The sequence below is a fragment of the Vidua macroura genome, chromosome 6 (genome assembly GCF_024509145.1).
Source record: "Vidua macroura isolate BioBank_ID:100142 chromosome 6, ASM2450914v1, whole genome shotgun sequence".
NCBI classification, from domain to species: Eukaryota; Metazoa; Chordata; class Aves; order Passeriformes; family Viduidae; genus Vidua; species Vidua macroura.
Window position 1 is genome coordinate 35,155,489 of NC_071576.1, and position 18,246 is coordinate 35,173,734.

At 38.2% G+C, this 18,246-nt stretch overlaps 1 protein-coding gene across 4 annotated transcripts in view; it reads left to right on the forward strand.

The window, feature by feature from the left end:
- SIPA1L1 (signal induced proliferation associated 1 like 1) overlaps positions 1-18,246 on the forward strand; it is a 197,449-nt gene that overhangs the window by 165,953 nt on the left and 13,250 nt on the right. For all 4 annotated transcript variants that reach the window (XM_053979928.1, XM_053979931.1, XM_053979929.1 and 1 more), the window contains 4 exons: positions 2,763-2,912; positions 7,502-7,626; positions 10,314-10,432; positions 12,504-12,943. In XM_053979928.1, coding sequence (XP_053835903.1) covers positions 2,763-2,912; positions 7,502-7,626; positions 10,314-10,432; positions 12,504-12,943 — 834 coding nt within the window. The remainder of the gene's footprint in view (positions 1-2,762; positions 2,913-7,501; positions 7,627-10,313; positions 10,433-12,503; positions 12,944-18,246) is intronic.

An 18,246-nucleotide genomic window follows, 5' to 3' on the forward strand; every position in this document is an offset into this window, starting at 1 on the left:
AGGACCTGTGCCTGTACAGTTTTACAGGAAAAGGCACCTGTGTATGGTCTTGTAATTAGACTGCCTTAGGCACAGTGACCTAGACTGACATTTTTCTTCTGATGTGTGTACTACATACCTATGCACACTGAATACGTGGGGAAAATTACAGCTGATGACATGGAAATTAATTTATTAAGAGCAAGATGGATGCTTTCAATGTCTGTGTTGTCATATTAAACAAAATAAATGTATGTCCATTCCACTCACTGCCTTCACAAAAGATGATGTTCTTCCCACACTTGGCAAGACTCAACCAGTTCTTTCAGGATGAACTAGGTCTGTTAGAACTAAATCATGCATGGGATAATCCCAGTTCAATTGACTTCAATGTAATTGTATCTGTTTAATGTAATGGACGCTTGGCCTATTTTTAAATTCAGTTGTGGACTCATGCACTTAACCATTTTGGCATTTCTTTTAAAACTCTCTTTTGAAATAGATAAGAGCTTGCTTTAGTATGGTTTTTAATTATAAACAAAAGACAGGCTCAGATTATTTTAGCTATAGGGGCATACTGCTAACGCAACACAATACACCTTTTGTCTTGGGAAGTGCCTTTCATCAAAAGATTTCAAAGCAGTTCAAAAAGTCAATTTGAACTAATTTGCTCTTAAATTCTTTTCTCTTATATGTTTCACACAAAAGGAAATGTCTTTAGTGCAATTGTGAACTGTACTAACAAAATATACTTCTGCTTTAAATAAAAGGATGTTCTACCTGACTGGTTGTTCATCTCTGTTGTTCAGACCACATTTATAATACAATTTTGTTTGCCCTGAAGATCTTTCCTCTTTGTACATGAGTTAGAACTCTATGACATAGTGCTGAAGTCTTGATGTTCCTTCTGAGCAGTGCTGTCACTTTTTGGTAAGGCATAGGAAGAAAAGAAAAGGCATAGCTGAATCTGAAATGAATTTTTTTTCTTTGAACAGAAAAAATTTCAAATAAATTATTTGAGAAGTAATTGGTTTCCTTGCCATCAATTCCAATTTAGTATTGGGATAAAAGGTCATAATTTGAAACTGTGTATTGCTCTGCAAGCATAACTGAGTTTAAATGTGTGTGCCTTTATACATGAGCGAATGCTAATGAAAGCGCATTTTTGTGTGGCCAAACTATTTGTTCTTCTTTTTAGAAGGATGCTTCTGGGAAAATAAACTGCTTGGCTTATGGGTCCCCAAGTTTTCAAGTCTTCAACCATGTTCTTTACAAGCAAATATTTCAGAATAGTTGCTTGATAAATGTGGGATAAGTTAAAATATGTTTGGTAGACTAGAAAGGCATTACTGGAACTGGTGTAGTACCTACCATGGTCAGGCCTTAGATAATTCCTTTTTTGTCTCAGAAAAAGTTACTATTAGTTATATGCACTTCATGAAATTCCAAATGGTGAAGAAGTTTGATCCAGTCATACTGCTCTTTCCATTTTAAGATTTTGTTAGTTTACTGCTTTCTTGCAAAATACTTAGGAGGACAAATGCACATTTGATATAAATATAAATATAAATATATATACACACACTGTTTCAATATATATGTATACATAAGGACCATTAATCTGTCCAATAATTGCTTTTAATTTCCAAAAGATTTTTTAAACTTTTCAAGTTTTTACAGTATTGTGGTGAGAGAGCTAATTTAAAATCTGCCACTCCTTTCAAGATACAGATTAAATGGCCAGGCTAAGATCTTCTGAAGCCCAAGACCTGAGCTGGGTACTGAGGCAATTTATCTATATGTTTCACTGAAGTCATTATCTATTTTTCAAATATTAAATTATTTAGCTTGTGCAAATTACTGTTTTCCTAGATAAAATTAATAAAGGCTTTTGTTCACAGTAGGAGTTTGATGTTTGTGAATGGCGTAATTCAAACTTCACTTAAATCGCTGTAAAAGTTTTGAATAGCTTCAGTCATGTCTGAGTAGAACAAAGAGCCAGCTAACAGCAGTGAGTTCTGCTGGGCTTTGGGAAACAAAATGCACAAAGCTAGCAGTTATCTAAAAAAGCCTTTGACTACAGAACAGGATATGAGTTGGGCAGTACAAGCCTGCTGCTTCCAGCCATTCTTCCCAGCTGTATGTGTTGCAGTTCAAGACTGTTTATTTGCTGTATGGTTATTCTGACAGCTGAAGGCTATATGTGACTCAGGTCTGTGTTTTCAAACAGAGTTCTTGATCTGTTGACATAGTTTTGTATTAGAATGTTAAGTTTTAAGGTGATATGTATAGATTGCATTGCATTTTTTTTAGTCCTTGTGCTTTAATGTGGACAAGTTTGGTAGCATGGAGGTAAGCTTGATACTCTTGGAAGAGTTTGTATAGACAGCTCACTACAGTTAGTTTAAGTTCTAGGCAAGAGTTTGCTATGAGAATTAGGAATATTTTCTTCTATTCACTATTTTGATGAGGAATGTCATGTTTTGTTATTCTTTACAATCAATCTGTAACAACAGACTTTAGAAACCAGAATGTTTTCCTAGTGTGTGCCAAAATTTTCTTCCCACATTGGCCTTTATTTCTTCCCATGGATCCAGGGTTTTACAGTTGATTGTCATGGTTTCCAGTAGATTAATAAGGGGGAAATGTGTGATCCTTCAACTGATAGGATTTCTGATGTCTCCACGGTGCCATTGCTTGCAGCTGTGGCAGTTTGCAGGGTGTTGTTGAGCGTGCCTTGCAGTGTGATCCTGCTGATGTGAGGCTTCCCTTGCTCTGAACAGGCTGTCCCCTGGCTCTGATGTCTACGTCACCGTCTCCTCCATCGCCTTAGCAAGGTCGCAGCAGTGCCGTAACTCTCCAAGCAACTTATCCTCCTCGAGTGACACTGGCTCTACTGGAGGCACGTACAGACAAAAATCTATGCCAGAAGGGTAGGCACCAGACTTTTTACATCTTCTGTTTCGGCAGATTTTTTGTTCTCTGTTCCATTTGTTGTAATGTGTGCTCAAGGAGTGCTTACGCAGGCTCCTGTCAGCTGTTGTTTACATGCATGAAACCATGGCTGTTTTCAAACAACACTGTCATGCTTCTTGAAGAAGGCAGTTTTAAAAATCCCTTGCTTCCACTTCTACCTTGCAGCCTAACCGCTCTCTCTGATCCTTGTCTACGGCTGCTCAGGTTACTACACAGAAGGACTTTTATATATTTAAAAGTCTTCATTAAAGGTGCTTGTTTCATGTGGTAAATTGCTTCCTTTCACAGGTTTAGATTCTAAAGGAAAAGAAGTAATAAGTTTGGGCCTTTGCAGTCAGTTAATAGTTGAAGCAAAGTAGTATTGAGTGCAGCTAAGATGTGTGGGCACAAAAGTGCTAATTAATCCACAGCTAGCTTCTTTTTCACATATTCACAGTCATTCTGTCTTAAGGCTTCCAACTTTCCAGAAATCTTCAAACTCTCTGAAGTGTCAATGTAAGGGGCAACTTGCAGAGGAAGAAATTAAATCTGTATCATTTTCAGAGAGCACCGAAAGGACCAATAAATCAAAGATCTCCAAGTAGAGAAAAAAAAAAATTGGCAGCAGAAGAGCTGTCAACTACATTCCAAATTACTTCCTATAGAGGAGATAAAGGGGCAAAACTGCTGATAGTTCACACTGCAAATCGTCCCTCTGAAGTATTCTTGAGTACTTTGCAGGTCATTGTGTGTAATTCATTTTGGTTTGGGTCTTCTATAAAGTAGAAATACCTTTGTTTTAAAAAATACATTATTAGTAGGATTAAATGCCATTGTCTGGAATTGCTCAGTACAAGGGCACTGTCTTTTGCCTTTGGGTGCTCTCTGCCAGCCCAGAGAACGCTTTTCTGAGCATGTGTTTGAAAGAGTACTGCTTCTTGCTCCACTGATGATTTGTCCTCCCCTATCCTTCCTGCAGCTCAGTTTGAGGTTTTATGAAGAGACAATCTCTTCTCTGCTGCTCACCTTCATGAAGACTTTGATTCATGACACTATGAGGCCTGTTCTGGTCATTGTTTAAGTTTGTGCTTAAGTCCTACTGACTTTAGGAGATTTGCCTTTAAACCCGTTAAACTTTGCTGTGAGGAAACACTAGGTATAGGTGTATCCAGGGCTCTGCAGCTGGAAAAAGGCACTTAACCTCTTTATCCTCTGTAGACTTTCTGGCTCATTCACATCACACCAGCAGCATTTCTGTGTTACCTTGAATTCTGATGAGTAGCTTATGCTCCCATTATCGTTTGCTCTTTTCCAGCTATGTCATTTACACTACAAAAAAGGTATTGCTGCCCCATGTCCTTCAACCATCACAACCAAAACTGCTTGAGTAAGAAAGGATTTTCAGACACATTTGAAAGTTTGTTTTGAATTGTTCTCAGAGCACACCAGCACCCACCCCAACCCTTTTCTATCTTTAAGTTAATTATAAACATATGTTCACTACAGCATTCTTCAAGCATTTTGAAATTTCAGCAAAGAGATGTGTCCTAGAAATGTTGGCTATATTGTCATTTTGGAGTTGAAGTTTTAATTTGGTGCAAGGAAACACAGTTGAAATGGAAAAATGAAAGAAGCAATTAATATGTGAACTTTGCATGTTCTTTATTGGATGCTCTTTAGAAAAACCCCAATTTCTTAACTCCAATTATTTTACTATTCTGTTCTATTCCCATAAGAAAAGCAGTTTGCCTCTCATACTGTCCTTGTACACGTGAATCATACTTACTCAGGATTGCCCGAACATCTACCTAAATGGTAAGCATGTAAAGGCTAAATGGAAAGCATGAAAAATGTGACTGTGAAGGAATGTTTTCCTTGCCTCAAGAAGCAATTTAATGTCTGTCCCTTTACTAAAAGCCAATGCAGTTCCATGTTCATTTTCTGTTGAGATTGGTCTGAAGGAGCAGGTTCAGGGCAGCTCTGCAGCTATGTTTGGTATCCCAGGTAGGTCTGGTCAGCATTACTCCGGATGTGTTGTTAAAATAGGAGAGAGAAATTGTAACATTCAGTTGCTAAGATGTTAGAGAGAATGATGGGCTGGAGTAAGGGCTGAGGGGGAGCCCTGAAGGTAATCTTCCAGAGGTGAAGTTCCAGTGTGCTTTCTAGGTACACCACTCTCTGAGATTTCCCAGTGCAGGAAATCTCAGCCTCACCATTTGTGCATACATTTATTTGTTGTTACACAATGTGACAGAATTGGCAAGTTTGTGAAATTTAACCGACCAGAAGAATGGGTGAGTCCAGCCTCCATCAGACATTGGTACAAGCAGTAATTGCTGCCTCTAGACTATTGATCCATATCCTAAGCTGGGTTTAGGCAAAAGCTTCGCTGCCTTCAAGAATATCCAGATTGATCTTGATGTGTATATGTGTATTCTGTACACTTATGCGGTGTTGGTGTGTTCACTATTGCATCTACAATAAATGATTGTCGAAAGTAAAATTTAGTCATACATAGCCTATATGCATATGAACATAATGGAGATTAGGTAAGAGAACATCACAAGAGAAAGCAAAATATTGATGCAGTGCAACATCATTGCACCAAGATTTGTTTGGGGTTTGGCTTTTTCTTTTAGATGCCAGCTTCTAGTTATTTTATCACGAAAATATAGTCTTCCCATGTGAGTTTGTTTACAGATCTTAAAAGTTAGACCACAGATCAGTGTTTTAAGAAATCAGTCACCTTTGAAATGCTGTGTTTAGACTTTTTATACATATCTTGAATTGGTATTGAAATCATCATATTTAATTTAGGTATTCGATGAGTGGAATCCTACTTAGTCTGTGTGAACAGAAAAGGAAAAATGTTACTTTTTGCATAATTTCTATGTATATTGTTTATATTCAGAACGCAGATATATACAGGTTTTTCTTACTTTTTTTTTAATTCATCAAAATATATGCTGTCTGTATCATGGAGCAGTGAACAAAATGGAAGTATGATCACATTTGGGTGAACTTTTAGAAGGCTGAAATTTCAAGATGTGTTGCACATTGCAAGCATGTTCCAGCTGCTTGTCTTTGAGGATGGGAGTGGGATTTTGTTGTTCTGAGCCGTATAATGTTGCTGTGGTGGGTTCATTGGAGTTACCAGGTGTGTGAATTTCAAGTGGGATAACCACATTGAGCTTGTTCTGACAGCTGGGAAGGTGTCTTACATTGGAGGTTGTGTGGGGCAGTCTGTAGCTCATAGAGTGAGTAGACAGCACAGCTGGGCTATTTTACCTTCTCTCGTTTTATTAGACATTACAGATAGAGAAACCCATTGATATGGAGATGATATATCAGCTTGTAATTATTTTGTGTGTTATTCTGTGCATGTAGAGTTGGAGGATTTTCTTTTTCCTTCAGGGTATATCTGATTAAAATAAAAATCTCAAAAATGCATTATTCCTGATGAATTTTTAATGATTGACCTGCTATTTCTGAACCCAGCTATAATTCTTGCAGACTTATAAGTGATTTATATGTAATACAGAACTGTAGATTTCAAGTCTTACAGGCTTTTAGGTATATGAGGCATGTAGGCTCAGTGTGGCACAGGGCCACTGTGTGTCTCTTTTGTCATTAGCTTGATCTCCTTGAGTTTACTCTGTTTTTATTGATCTTTCTGAAATCCATCTGCCTATGCTGACAGGTTTTGCAGAGTCCATTGAAGAGTCTTCATTTTGCTCTGTATGCTTTCTTTTACAGCAATAGGTGTATATCTCACTATTTTCTTACACCTATATTTAGTTTGCACTTATCCACTCAAATCATTTTATGATCAAATAACTTAAGAATTTACAGAATTTATAAAACCCTAGGATTTGGGAATCCATACTCAACAGTCAACGTTATAGAGGCTTATTTAAAATATTTGGCAGTGTTAATATTGTCCCAAACAAATCCATGTTGTTGGCGTATATGTCTGCATCATCCAGAGGTATGACCTTACTACTCTCTCTTGGTTGGAACCCAGGGAAGTGGCTGAGATCCATGGGATTGTCCCAACAAACTTTCTGATGCTTTCCTTGACTAGTTTGAGGTGGTGCTTTGGGGTAGTTGAAAGGATCTGATCTTTTCCCAATAAACACACCTTATTTCCCTGTGTGGTTTTTATCCAAACTTTTACATTTTACTCACTGTGTTGAGTTTTCTACAACCATGTAACAGTCTGGTCACCTTTTCATGTAAACATCTGTGTAAATAAAAACTCATCATTTTCTTTCTTGATGTTTTGATCTGTTTTTTTTCAATTGTAGCATTGTAACCAGTTGTTCTTGCCCAAGGATGCTCAACAAATTAATGTATATTGTATTTGAATGCATTAAAGCTGGTAAAAGGGTCTGGAGAGCTACCATAAAAACGAAATGGCTAAGCATTATAAATCCATCAAGCATTTGTGCTATGTGTTGGTTTGCCCTGTTGTTCAACACTGGTTTATTAAAAGTGCTTTTTTCCCCTTGTGTGCGGTTTATATATATTTAAAATGCTTATCTGCTTTGTGTTTTGGGGAGAACAGGTTTGGAATTAGCCGTAGATCCCCCGCTTCCATTGACAGGCAGAACACGCAGTCGGACACGGGCGGCAGCGGCAAGTCCACACCCAGCTGGCAGAGGAGCGAGGACAGCATCGCGGACCAGCTGGGTACGTACGGGGCCCTGCAGGGGCCGCACGGTGACTTTGGCCGTGCCTCTCCTGGCACACACAGAACCCTCTTCAGCGCCGTGTTTCCAGCGGCTTGGAAAGTTAGCCTTATTCATCAGGATGAATAATTAGGTCTGGAGCATGCACTGAAGCTTCTGCAGTCTGCTTCCTTGAGACTTAGCAGTATCACCTGAGGAAGAACCGATTTCATTTCCTTATTTGATTGTGGGATTAAATCTGCCTTAATGCTATTACCCTGAAACACTCTGTCCTTTTAGAAGCAGCTGGGCAGATACACTTATTAATTTGTCTTGCTGCTGAGGACTTGTTTGACCTTACCTGCTCTCCTGAGTGGCTTGGCTTAGTTCAGTTTTTGCTTAGTTGTCTAAAGTGCTTGTGATGCTTCCTTTTCAAATGGTGCTATATACATGCAAATTGATTGTTTGATCATTGAAGCTATAAAAACACCATGTATAAAATGGAAAAAATACCATTAAAGTTTAAATAGTGAAGTAAATCTGTAAGTAGGTAATCACCTTCCCAAATGTGTACATTTTCATTGCACATGGCAATAAAGTTGTCAGCTGAGGGAACATATTAACTACATAAAACAGCTAGGAACTGAGAATTTATATTGTTAGGCCTTTGTTTGAAGTTCTTGCACATAGACCTTTTGCTATAGCTATGGCTTGACTTGAAAGGATTGCCAGTAAGACTGACACCAGTGAAAATGTCCTATCTACAAACAGCAGTTTTCCAACATGACGACCCTGGCCAAGGTTGCTAGATTGTGTTTCTCTTAAAATTTTTTACCCTAGATTAAACAATTCCATGCTTTGTTATTGCATCACTTTACTGCATCACTGTACAAATGGACTAATGTTCAAGGGAGAATACACTTCAGTGAGCTGAGGAATTTAAGGCATATGCTGCCAGCCTCTGGTTCTGAAGATGTTCTTGGTTCACACACCTTCACAACCTCAGTAAGCTGTGCCTTGTTATCAAAGCCATCTGTCAGTCCCTCCCTCACAACTTTCCTCCATACTTCTCAGTAAAAAACTGTGTACTAATCTGCAGTTCTCATTTTGACAGAACAATTTTAATCGCATATATTTTGAAGCTGTGTGATGGTAATGACAAATGTAAAAATGGTCTTTTGCTCAGCATTACTTTTGCAGACCAACAGCTGGGTGTTGGTCCTGGCACTGAGTGGAGCTACCAACAAGTTCTGTTCTATGGTTTCAGGTGTCAACATATTAGCAAAAAAAATAAAGCCAGAAAGAATAGGAAAAATTGCATGGTAGGAGAGATGACTCCAGCATTTGGAAAAGGATGAGAAATGCACAGTGACATAAAATCCCTGTATTTATCTCTTGTGTATTGTCCTGCATTCATAGAGTTGGAAGCTGCATCTCTGATCAGAGACTTTGTCAGACTGGTCAATCTAGCTGAAAGTTTGATTTTATGACAAATAAGTACATTTCCACTTGGGATAATCTGTCTCAGGGTAAATGAGGCTTTAGGTGTAGTGAATCCACACACTGACACCTTCCTGGCCTACCCTCTGCTACAGAACACCTTTGTTCTGTGTTTACCAACACTGCTTGCTACCACTTGCCAGGGGAAATCAAGTTTGATGATATTATTACTGGTATTATGATTATTATTCTTTTAAAAAACTCACCACTTTTATTTGTTTTTTAAAAAGCTCATAATGCTGCAGATCAAGATGAACAAACCATAGCTGTGGTGGAGAAAACACTGCTATTTACAATGGATATTGTTAAGTACTTGATGTTTGTAAGCACATAATCTACTTAAAAGGAGCATTTTTAGAAGTGCAGAATATATGTAGTAAAAACTCGTAGCTGAGAGAGGTTCTTTTAAAATACTGACCTTGGGCTCTGAGAAGGCAATTACCTACCTATCAAGCTGTGTCTGAACGCCCTCTAGACCTCCACAATTATCTCCTGGGAAAATAAGTTTTATTGGCAAAGTGCATTCCTCTGAGTGTCCATGTAAGAGGAGTGATTTGACTTCCATTCGCTTTTATCAGGTTAAGTTTAATAAGTATTCCCTTTGTACATCTATGCAGTTTCCACATTCACAGCCAGCAATGTTTAAGATAGCATTATGTCAAGAGATTTTTTTTTTAAATCTCCAATTAGAAAACATTTATTTAACTCAAATTTGGTAAGAAATATGTGTAGTAGTTGTACTGGGGAAAAATGGATTCCTTTAAGTGATCACTGTAGACTTACGCTATTGTCTTGCCGTACATAGAATGCCATTTAAGGAGATGTGGGTGTTGAGTCTGTTTAATCTTTTGTCAGCAGGTATTAAGCATTTAGAGATCCAGTGTCAATACCCTGTGAAAGGGAATAGTCTGCTGGTTAAATGCTCTGATATAGTGCTGTTGGACAGTGGGGACATGATACCTTCATGATACTGTTGTTCCAGCAAAAGTCAGAATGGTGGCAGCTGGTTTTTCATGAAGCCTTAATGATTTACACCAGGCAGGAATGGACCCCTACTTCCTCGCCTGTGTTCTATCACAGTATGTTCAATCACAATAGTACCTGTTTCTGGCAAAGGTAGTGTTGGAAAAATTGCAGTGTAAAGTAAGGTTAGATGTTTTCTTAGCTTGTAGCACTACTCTCTCAGTCCATGGGTGTGCTATGTTGCAGAGCCAACGTGCCATCTCCCAGCAGTCTCAAAAGTATTGCCGTCCTTCCGAGAGAGCCCCAGTGGAAGACTGATGAGACAGGATCCCGTGGTACACTTGTCTCCAAATAAGCAGGGTCATGTAAGTTATCCTAAAAAAAGGAATTACTTAATGTTTCACTTTTACTCCACAAATTCTTGATACCAAAGGTGTTGTTCAAAGTTATGTTTGGAGTGTCAGTTTAAAAAAAGGAAAGAAAAAAAATCCCTACTAGAATATGGAGAATGCAGCAGAGCAGGCCTATTGGTGCCTAAATCCTAGAGCACAGCATATTTAAATATTTACTACTTTATAAAGATTTGCTGCCAGTTGAACAGCAGCCTCTTGTCTGTTATGTGAGAAGTAAAGGATTAATAGAAATTTGCAAAGCTATTCCTAGACCTCACATGTGAGACTTAGAGTTTAACTTTAGTGTATCTTCTAATGCAATGCCCAGAAAGCTGCTGCTTTGAGGCAGAATGGTGATTTTGGTTTTGTATTTTCTCCTTTTTCATAACATACCTTGAACACTGTTGGAATGCTGTCTCCTGGAATCCTGCTGAAGAAAACTTACTTGCTTTACTTGTTTGGAAGTTCTAAATAGTACATTGTCTTTGTCTCTGCAGAGTTAACTATTCATACCTTTGTGGAGACTGTCACTTCCTAATTTATATACAGAGAAATAGATAAATACAGTAAAATTAAGCTTTAAATTACTCAATAAGCTGTATTACTTTTTTTATTTGTACAGCAAGCTAAAATACAGAGTTGTCTTGCATGATGTTAATGAAAGTATTACTTGCATGTATTTAGATGTGCGAAAGCCTTTAATTGGTTCCAAGTCTTTAATTTGCTCCTGTTTGCCACCATTATTCTTTCAATGAAATTGGCAGTGCTGCTTTTAGATTATTAATTCATAACAACACATTTATTATTTAAAGAAGAAAACACCAAAGAAACCCGAACAGTAACACACCTGTCTTCTTATTCTTAGAAGCACAGACTAGTTTTGAAATTCAGATTGACCTGTTTTTCATGCAATGTATTTGACTGCATAGTGATGTAGTACATAACTCATTAGCTTGAGTGCCAAGTCCAATACTGGAATTATTAATGCTTGCATTATTCTGGTTTAATCATTGTTAAAGTAAATCTTTATTATGTGGACAGATGGATGGGCAAGTGATGAAGTTCTTAATGAAGAAAAGTTACTTTAATTGGAGATAACTAGGAGTCCCGATCAACTTCATATTCACCCATTTTCCTGTATATTCTTTCTTTATATTATATATTTGTCTAGGATCTCTATGTCTGTTCAGTAAAATGAGTAGACAAATACAAAACTTTTAAATCTCCTTTGCATCAGTTCCCTTTTTCCCATGCCATGTGGTCATCCAACAGGTCTGTTGCCTACTACTTCATTTCTGATTCTGTAGATGATCAGAACTTACCTATGTTCAGTAGAATTCAAATGGATATAAATACCCCAAAGGTAGATGAGCTACTGAGCAGTAAGTGTATGACAAGAAGTTCTTCTTGAAATGGGATATTCCACCACTATGAAATTAAGGATATTCAGTTTCTTTGTAATAGTGGGCTGTAACCAAGGATAGGACATACAAACCAGCCAGGCACTGGCATGACCTAATGGGATAATTTAAAAGCATTACATTAAAGCTTCTTTTCATGCAGCTCTGCTTTTTTGAAAACAATTTCACATTAGTGAAATGACGGTTCACTGGTCATTTGCAAAGGACATTCCTACTGAAGAGGAAAGGCACCCTACTGCCAAGACGAGGAAGAGAAATGGCTATGCTCTTCTTTGACTTTTTGATAGGCAATAAACCAAGTCAAAGTCTACATAGTTCAGCCAATTTCATTGGACTGGGCTGAGCAGAACTGTGCTTGAAAGGAACCACCACGAGGTATTTTGGGACAAAATATAATAGACTCAGGATTTCCCTGCTTTCCAAATCCATAAGAAAAGTTTTTTTATGTGCACCCAGCACAGAAGATGTACATTGTGTTGGAATCCAATTTTTAAAGTTTCTTAGTCTCCTCAGTGTATCTATCCAATACCTCCAGGTAGGAGAGCTCATACTGTAGAGTGGTGGCATTTGTAACCCTTTATTTTCTCTTCTCCATTGTCATAATTTTGTTGTTTCTTCTGTAGTCTGACAGCCACTACTCCAGCCATTCTAGCAGCAATACACTCTCCAGCAATGCCTCCAGTGCTCACAGCGATGAGAAATGGTATGACAGTGGAGAGCGCACGGAATCGGAGCTGAACAGCTACAACTACCTTCAAGGGACGTCAGCTGACAGCGGCATAGACACCACTTCCTACGGACCCAGCCATGGCAGCACCGCCTCCCTGGGGGCTGCGACATCGCCCCGGACAGGGCTGACCAAGGAGAAGGTGGCCCCGCTGTGGCACAGCTCCAGCGAAGTGGTCTCCATTGCAGACAGGACATTAGAAAAGGACAGCCACATGGACCGGAAAGCTGAATCGTCACTCAGCCTGGATATTCACAGCAAGAGTCAGCCAGCCTCCAACCCTCTCACAAGGGAGAACAGTGCTTACAGTTTAAGTGATGCTGTCTCACACACAAGGTAATTTTCACCTCTTGTATGATTGCCCCCCCCCCCCCATTTTCCCATTCTCGCTCTCTAACCTATCAAAAGTGAGAAGTGGAAGTTGAAGAGAGGGTGTTCTACTTAAGTTAATCAGTGTTTTGAAAGATTTCACTGTGCAGAATCCTTGAAAATTAAGACCACCTTTAGTCTTCACATCTGCTGCTGCTTATAGTACTAAAAATCTTTAAGAGCATTTTCTGTACTAAGCTGCTACTACTGAACTATCCTTAAGACAGACATGTCTGATGTGTTCATGGGGAATATCTTGTAACAACTGCAGTTCATGTGTGGATCAGGAAGGGGATTCGTCCACGTTATTAATGAACAGTTTAATATTTGGTCTATTCTTAGTCTTGCAAGTACTCATTTCAGATGTTTTGCATTTCTTCTCCCAGTCTTTGTGTTCAGAAGTCTGCTCACAGTTGGTATGATCAATAATGAGAGCAAATTGCTTGGGTGTGCTAGCATGTAGATCTTAATCTCATTCTGCTGCAAGATTGTGGATGTGACAGGTTACAGTCACCTTCCCCTTCTCCCTCAGTTTTGCCACTCATAAAATCAGCAATATCAAGTACGTGTGCAATGTGCTTAAACACCTCAAATGGAAGATACCCACTTTACAAGTTAACCAGTGCTGCTAGAAGCAGAAAATATTTTAGACCATTTTCCTAACCCATTTTCTAAGAAGTATTCCATGTGCTTTTAAAATAATATCCCTAGTCTGTCATACTAGCAACAAGAAAAAAAACATAGGTCTTTCAGGGAGGATGTGGGATCATCATAGTTTGTTGACCTTGTGGGGCTTGACTGTTGCATTTTTATTCTTAAAGCACCTCTGTTTTGAGTGTGTAGCAAAAATACCTGCAGACTGGAAGTCCAAACCAATTTCTGGTTATTGTCTTGAACAAAGCCACTGTGCAAGACTAGATGTTTGAGAACAGTTCACTAACTCCTCATACAGAAGTTGTAAATAAGGAGTTGTCCTAGAGACCATATTGATCTCCATGTGCTCTGTCATGGTAATTCTGACTTAGTAATCCATTAATGGTGGTCCCACTCTGGTTTACTGCCTCTCTTCGTTGGCCATTCTTGGCACCAAATCTTACGCTCAATTGATAGAAATCCCACCCAGCTGTTTGAGACTGGTGTGTTTCCAGTAGCTGCGTATGCACGAAGGACTTGAGCAAGTCTAGAGAAAACACTCTTCAGAGGGACTTACTTAGATTTCTGACATGTTAGTGTATTCCCCTTTCTTGAAGGTAAAAAGTCTATATGATGGTTGTCTGCAGTGTTACACCTTTTATTTTAAGATAAGCATGTTTTATATGCATTTTTAAACATTCAGTAGAATTTACCACGTCCTGCAGTACTTGTCTGAATGTAACTGGAAGCGGCATCAAGTGTTGAGATTCTTACACAAAATGCTGCTTGCAATAAAGTCAGTAGCGTCATCATTTGGAATGATTTTTTCTGAAGCCACTTAAAGAATCCTGGAGAATTTATGTAAGTCTTTACGTAAGTCTTGGAAGCTTTATTGTAAAGCCTAATGGAATGGCATCGTTGTATATCTGAGGTTTCTGTTTCTTCTTCAATCACCAAATATGGTTAGTTCCCTAGAAAAGCTGAGAATTTTATAGAAAGAAATACTTGCAGAGCAGGCACACCATGACAGCTCCCCTCTTCCATGAATATACTTTGCAGCGTGACTGCAAACTGGTGTCTAGGTTTTTGTCCTGTTATTTATTATATTATAACATTGTGTCTCCAAACACAGTGTTTTCTCTAGTTGGTGTGGATTAATTGACATAATGTTTCTCTGATCCTATTGAAATTATTCTCTCCTTGTAGGAGAGAATACTACTACTTCTTGTAGTGCTGGGGCTGTCACTGAAATTTCCAGATAAAGGTTTCCTGGGCTTTATTCTGGAGAAAACAGTTGAGGTTTCTTTTGGCCAAGTTTAGTTTAAAACTGAGATGTTAATAATGCAGTTCTTTGCAAAAAGTAGTAGAAGTTTATAGAACACATCGGACATTATACTTGAGAAATGCAGAAATACTTGCACATACATTGTTTGTTGTGGCAGATTAAAAACAGATTGACTCACATTGCTTCTTTATTACTTTTTATTTTTGAAGACTAGAGCATGTGTTTGATGCTCACAATCAAACAAAGGCACAGTCTGGGATAAAAAGCTTTGATTTTGTTTCTTGTGGCATCCTCAGTTGGTGGTTGCACACTGAACAGCAGTGGAACCCTAGGTCATCCAGCTGTTTGCTCCCAACTGCTTTCTCATTGCTTCCTCTGTGGAGACATAAAAGCTTGAAGCTGGAGGCTGGTTAAAGTGGCACTTCCAAAAGACAAGCACAGATTATGGAGATTATTATGAAGATGCCTGCTTTAAGAAGGTGAAGGAGGGGAGACGAAAGAAAGATTCTGAACAGGCTACTTTTCATGAGAAATGAACAGCTTAATTGGTGTTTTTCTCTGTTGGCTTCTAAATTGCTATCCTTCATTGCTTTTCACTTTTTATCTTTTGCCTGTGGATGCCATAACGTCTGGAGTGTCTTTAAAATCAAGTTTCTGAGCAAGAAGAAAAGGAATATGGCCTTACAAAGATCTCTGTGACAAAAGAAAATAACTACAAATTAGAGTGTTTGTGTCTGTAGAAGACAAGAGATAATTACTGCTCAGATCATTTAATGGTGCATAAAAGAACTTGTACCTGAGAACTGGTGGCAAAATGTAAATTATAGTGATTAACTTTTATAGCAGGGCTTCTGGCTGGGTTTTATTTTTCTTTTCCACCCCCATTCCCAAAGTCCTTCCTGATGATTGTGCAGATTTCTCATAGCATCCCAGGAGAACTGCATTATGTAGGCCAGTAATTATACGGAATCATTATAGCTGAATGTCATTAAATGAAGCAGTATGTGCTGATGGCATGAATTCCTTACCAAAAAAAAATTAAATCAAACTTTCATTTCTGCCTAAGCTATACAGTGTCTTATGGTCTTCTTACCAAAATTAAAAGAATAATCTTGACTATTTGTAATCAAGTACATTTTTCATTAATTCTGATTATTTCAAGGTACTTAAAATATTATTTATTGTAGAGTGCTTTTATGAATGGCTCATCTGAAATTCTTGCAGACAGTCGTGCAGTATTTGAATGTTTTCATAGCTCAATCCTTGGTGTCTCAATAATTGAGGTGGGAGAGAGGGGACCAGTATTGACCATCTCTGTGTCCTGAGAAAGAGGACTGAATCTCTTCCAGATTAAACTAAGCTGGTCTAGGTATCTGTTGCAGTATGATCAATTCTCTGCATGCTTCCTGGTGTCAAATATTCTAATGACTTCCCATCACTACCATAGTGCACCAGCTCTGATTTAGTTTTTGTAGAGTATAACCAGAGCCTTTTGGTCTCCAAATATGCTCTCATTTAACAATTGTGTCTCTTTGCCTGTCAGTATCCTGTTGGCCTGCCTGTGTTTACTGGTAGGGTGAAAAGCTTCAGTCATATCCACAGTTCTGTGCGTAGTCCTGAAGCAGAATATCCTCCCAAAAAATACTATATTGTAAAAACCACACTTCAAAATATGCAGTGCTCCTTAAAGAAAACCATATTTTAAATTGTATGCTAATTTTACTAGCATTTATCAGGCTGCTCTTGGTGCCTATTATATTATGAATATTATAATAAATATTCAAATAATACCTAAAATGTACAGTGTGTATTTATAGTATGTTATATAATAAATATTATACATACATATGCATCTTATATAAATTTTATGTCAAGCATAATTAACATCAGTTGTTGCCTTCTCTCCTCAGTAACATTAAGGATCAACACCATCAGCCTATCCAGGAGCTGGATATTTATTTTTACTGGTTTTTATTAACAAACAGTTTGTCACAACTAGCACTTCCCTGACAAATACCTGATGGGTTGAAGAATTCTGAAATGTGGACAGAGATTCCTTTCTCCTTTTTCCCTACACTGAAGCACAAAGACTTTTCTACTTCTTGAGTGTATTTAGGAGGGGGTAAAAATGGCAGTTTATGCTGTGGTAGTGATACTTTACAGATGGGCTGGTTTACTCAGCATGTGTAGGAGATTTTTTCAGTATTGGAAGAGACAAAGGGGGAATGAAGAAAAATTTACTGCCTATTCCCTTAGCTCTTAATTTTCTCTGCTTTCTTGCTATAAATGATGTTTGCTTATATCTGTTCCAAATATGAAGGTTGTGCTGTGCAGCACCAAATATATGGGATTGATGGACAGGAAAATATCTTCCTGTGTTTTCTCAGTCTGCTGTCTTTTGTATAGGCCTTTCAAATATAGAGATGGGGGGAAGGAAGAAATATAATTCTTTGATACAAAATCTGTATTATTGTATGCAAATGGAGAGGTGCATCTTGCCCCTGATGTGATGCCCCTGGGCTGCAGCAAGCAGTAGAAGGCTACAGTCCACCCAGGCTGTTCATCAAGCCCACAGCACTTCAGTGCTGGGAATCATGGTGCTTAACTTGAGCCACATGAAAATGAAACAGATTTCAGGGTGATTCTTTTGACTCCATCTGGTGTCAATGAAGAGAGAGAAGAAACTCCAAAGCATTAATTCTCCCTGCATATCTGAGATACCTAATTTAAGACAAGCAGAACCACCTCCTTGGGATATTTCTTCATTGACTACTACAGCAGGAACCAGAGAAATGGCATAGATTAGGTAACTGACTGCTTAAGACTAAATGTAGGTGGTATTATTTTCCCAGGTGGCAATATAAATTTAACCTAAGTTCTTTTTTTTTCTGTTTCAGTAAGGGGGATGCACATGAAAATGCATTGTTTTATTAAGTTATGAAAAGATTGATGAAGACTTTTCTGCTATGCAAAGGAAGAATAAGAGATTATTCAGTGACTTTATTTAGTCTTCCAGCTAATTTTTATTTCTCAGTCAGAAACTGTTCTTTACCATGGGGCTATCTGTTTCAAGTTCCTTCACTGCACTGTTGGATCCAGGGATGAAAATTGTGGATAAGTTGTGTAGAGAGCTGGTAGAAAACTGGTCTCCAGATATATAATGCTATTTCAGTATTAAAGCTGTGCACAATGATTTCCTGTTATTATGCTTATAGATGACTGACCTTTTAAGGTTGTTATAGTAAGTATTGTCTAAGGCCTAGCACTCCTGATAGGAAGCAAGTTCCATCAGATCTGAGTATCAGCATAACTAAAGAGTATCTTCCATTTAAAGCCCCTCTCCTTCTCCCAA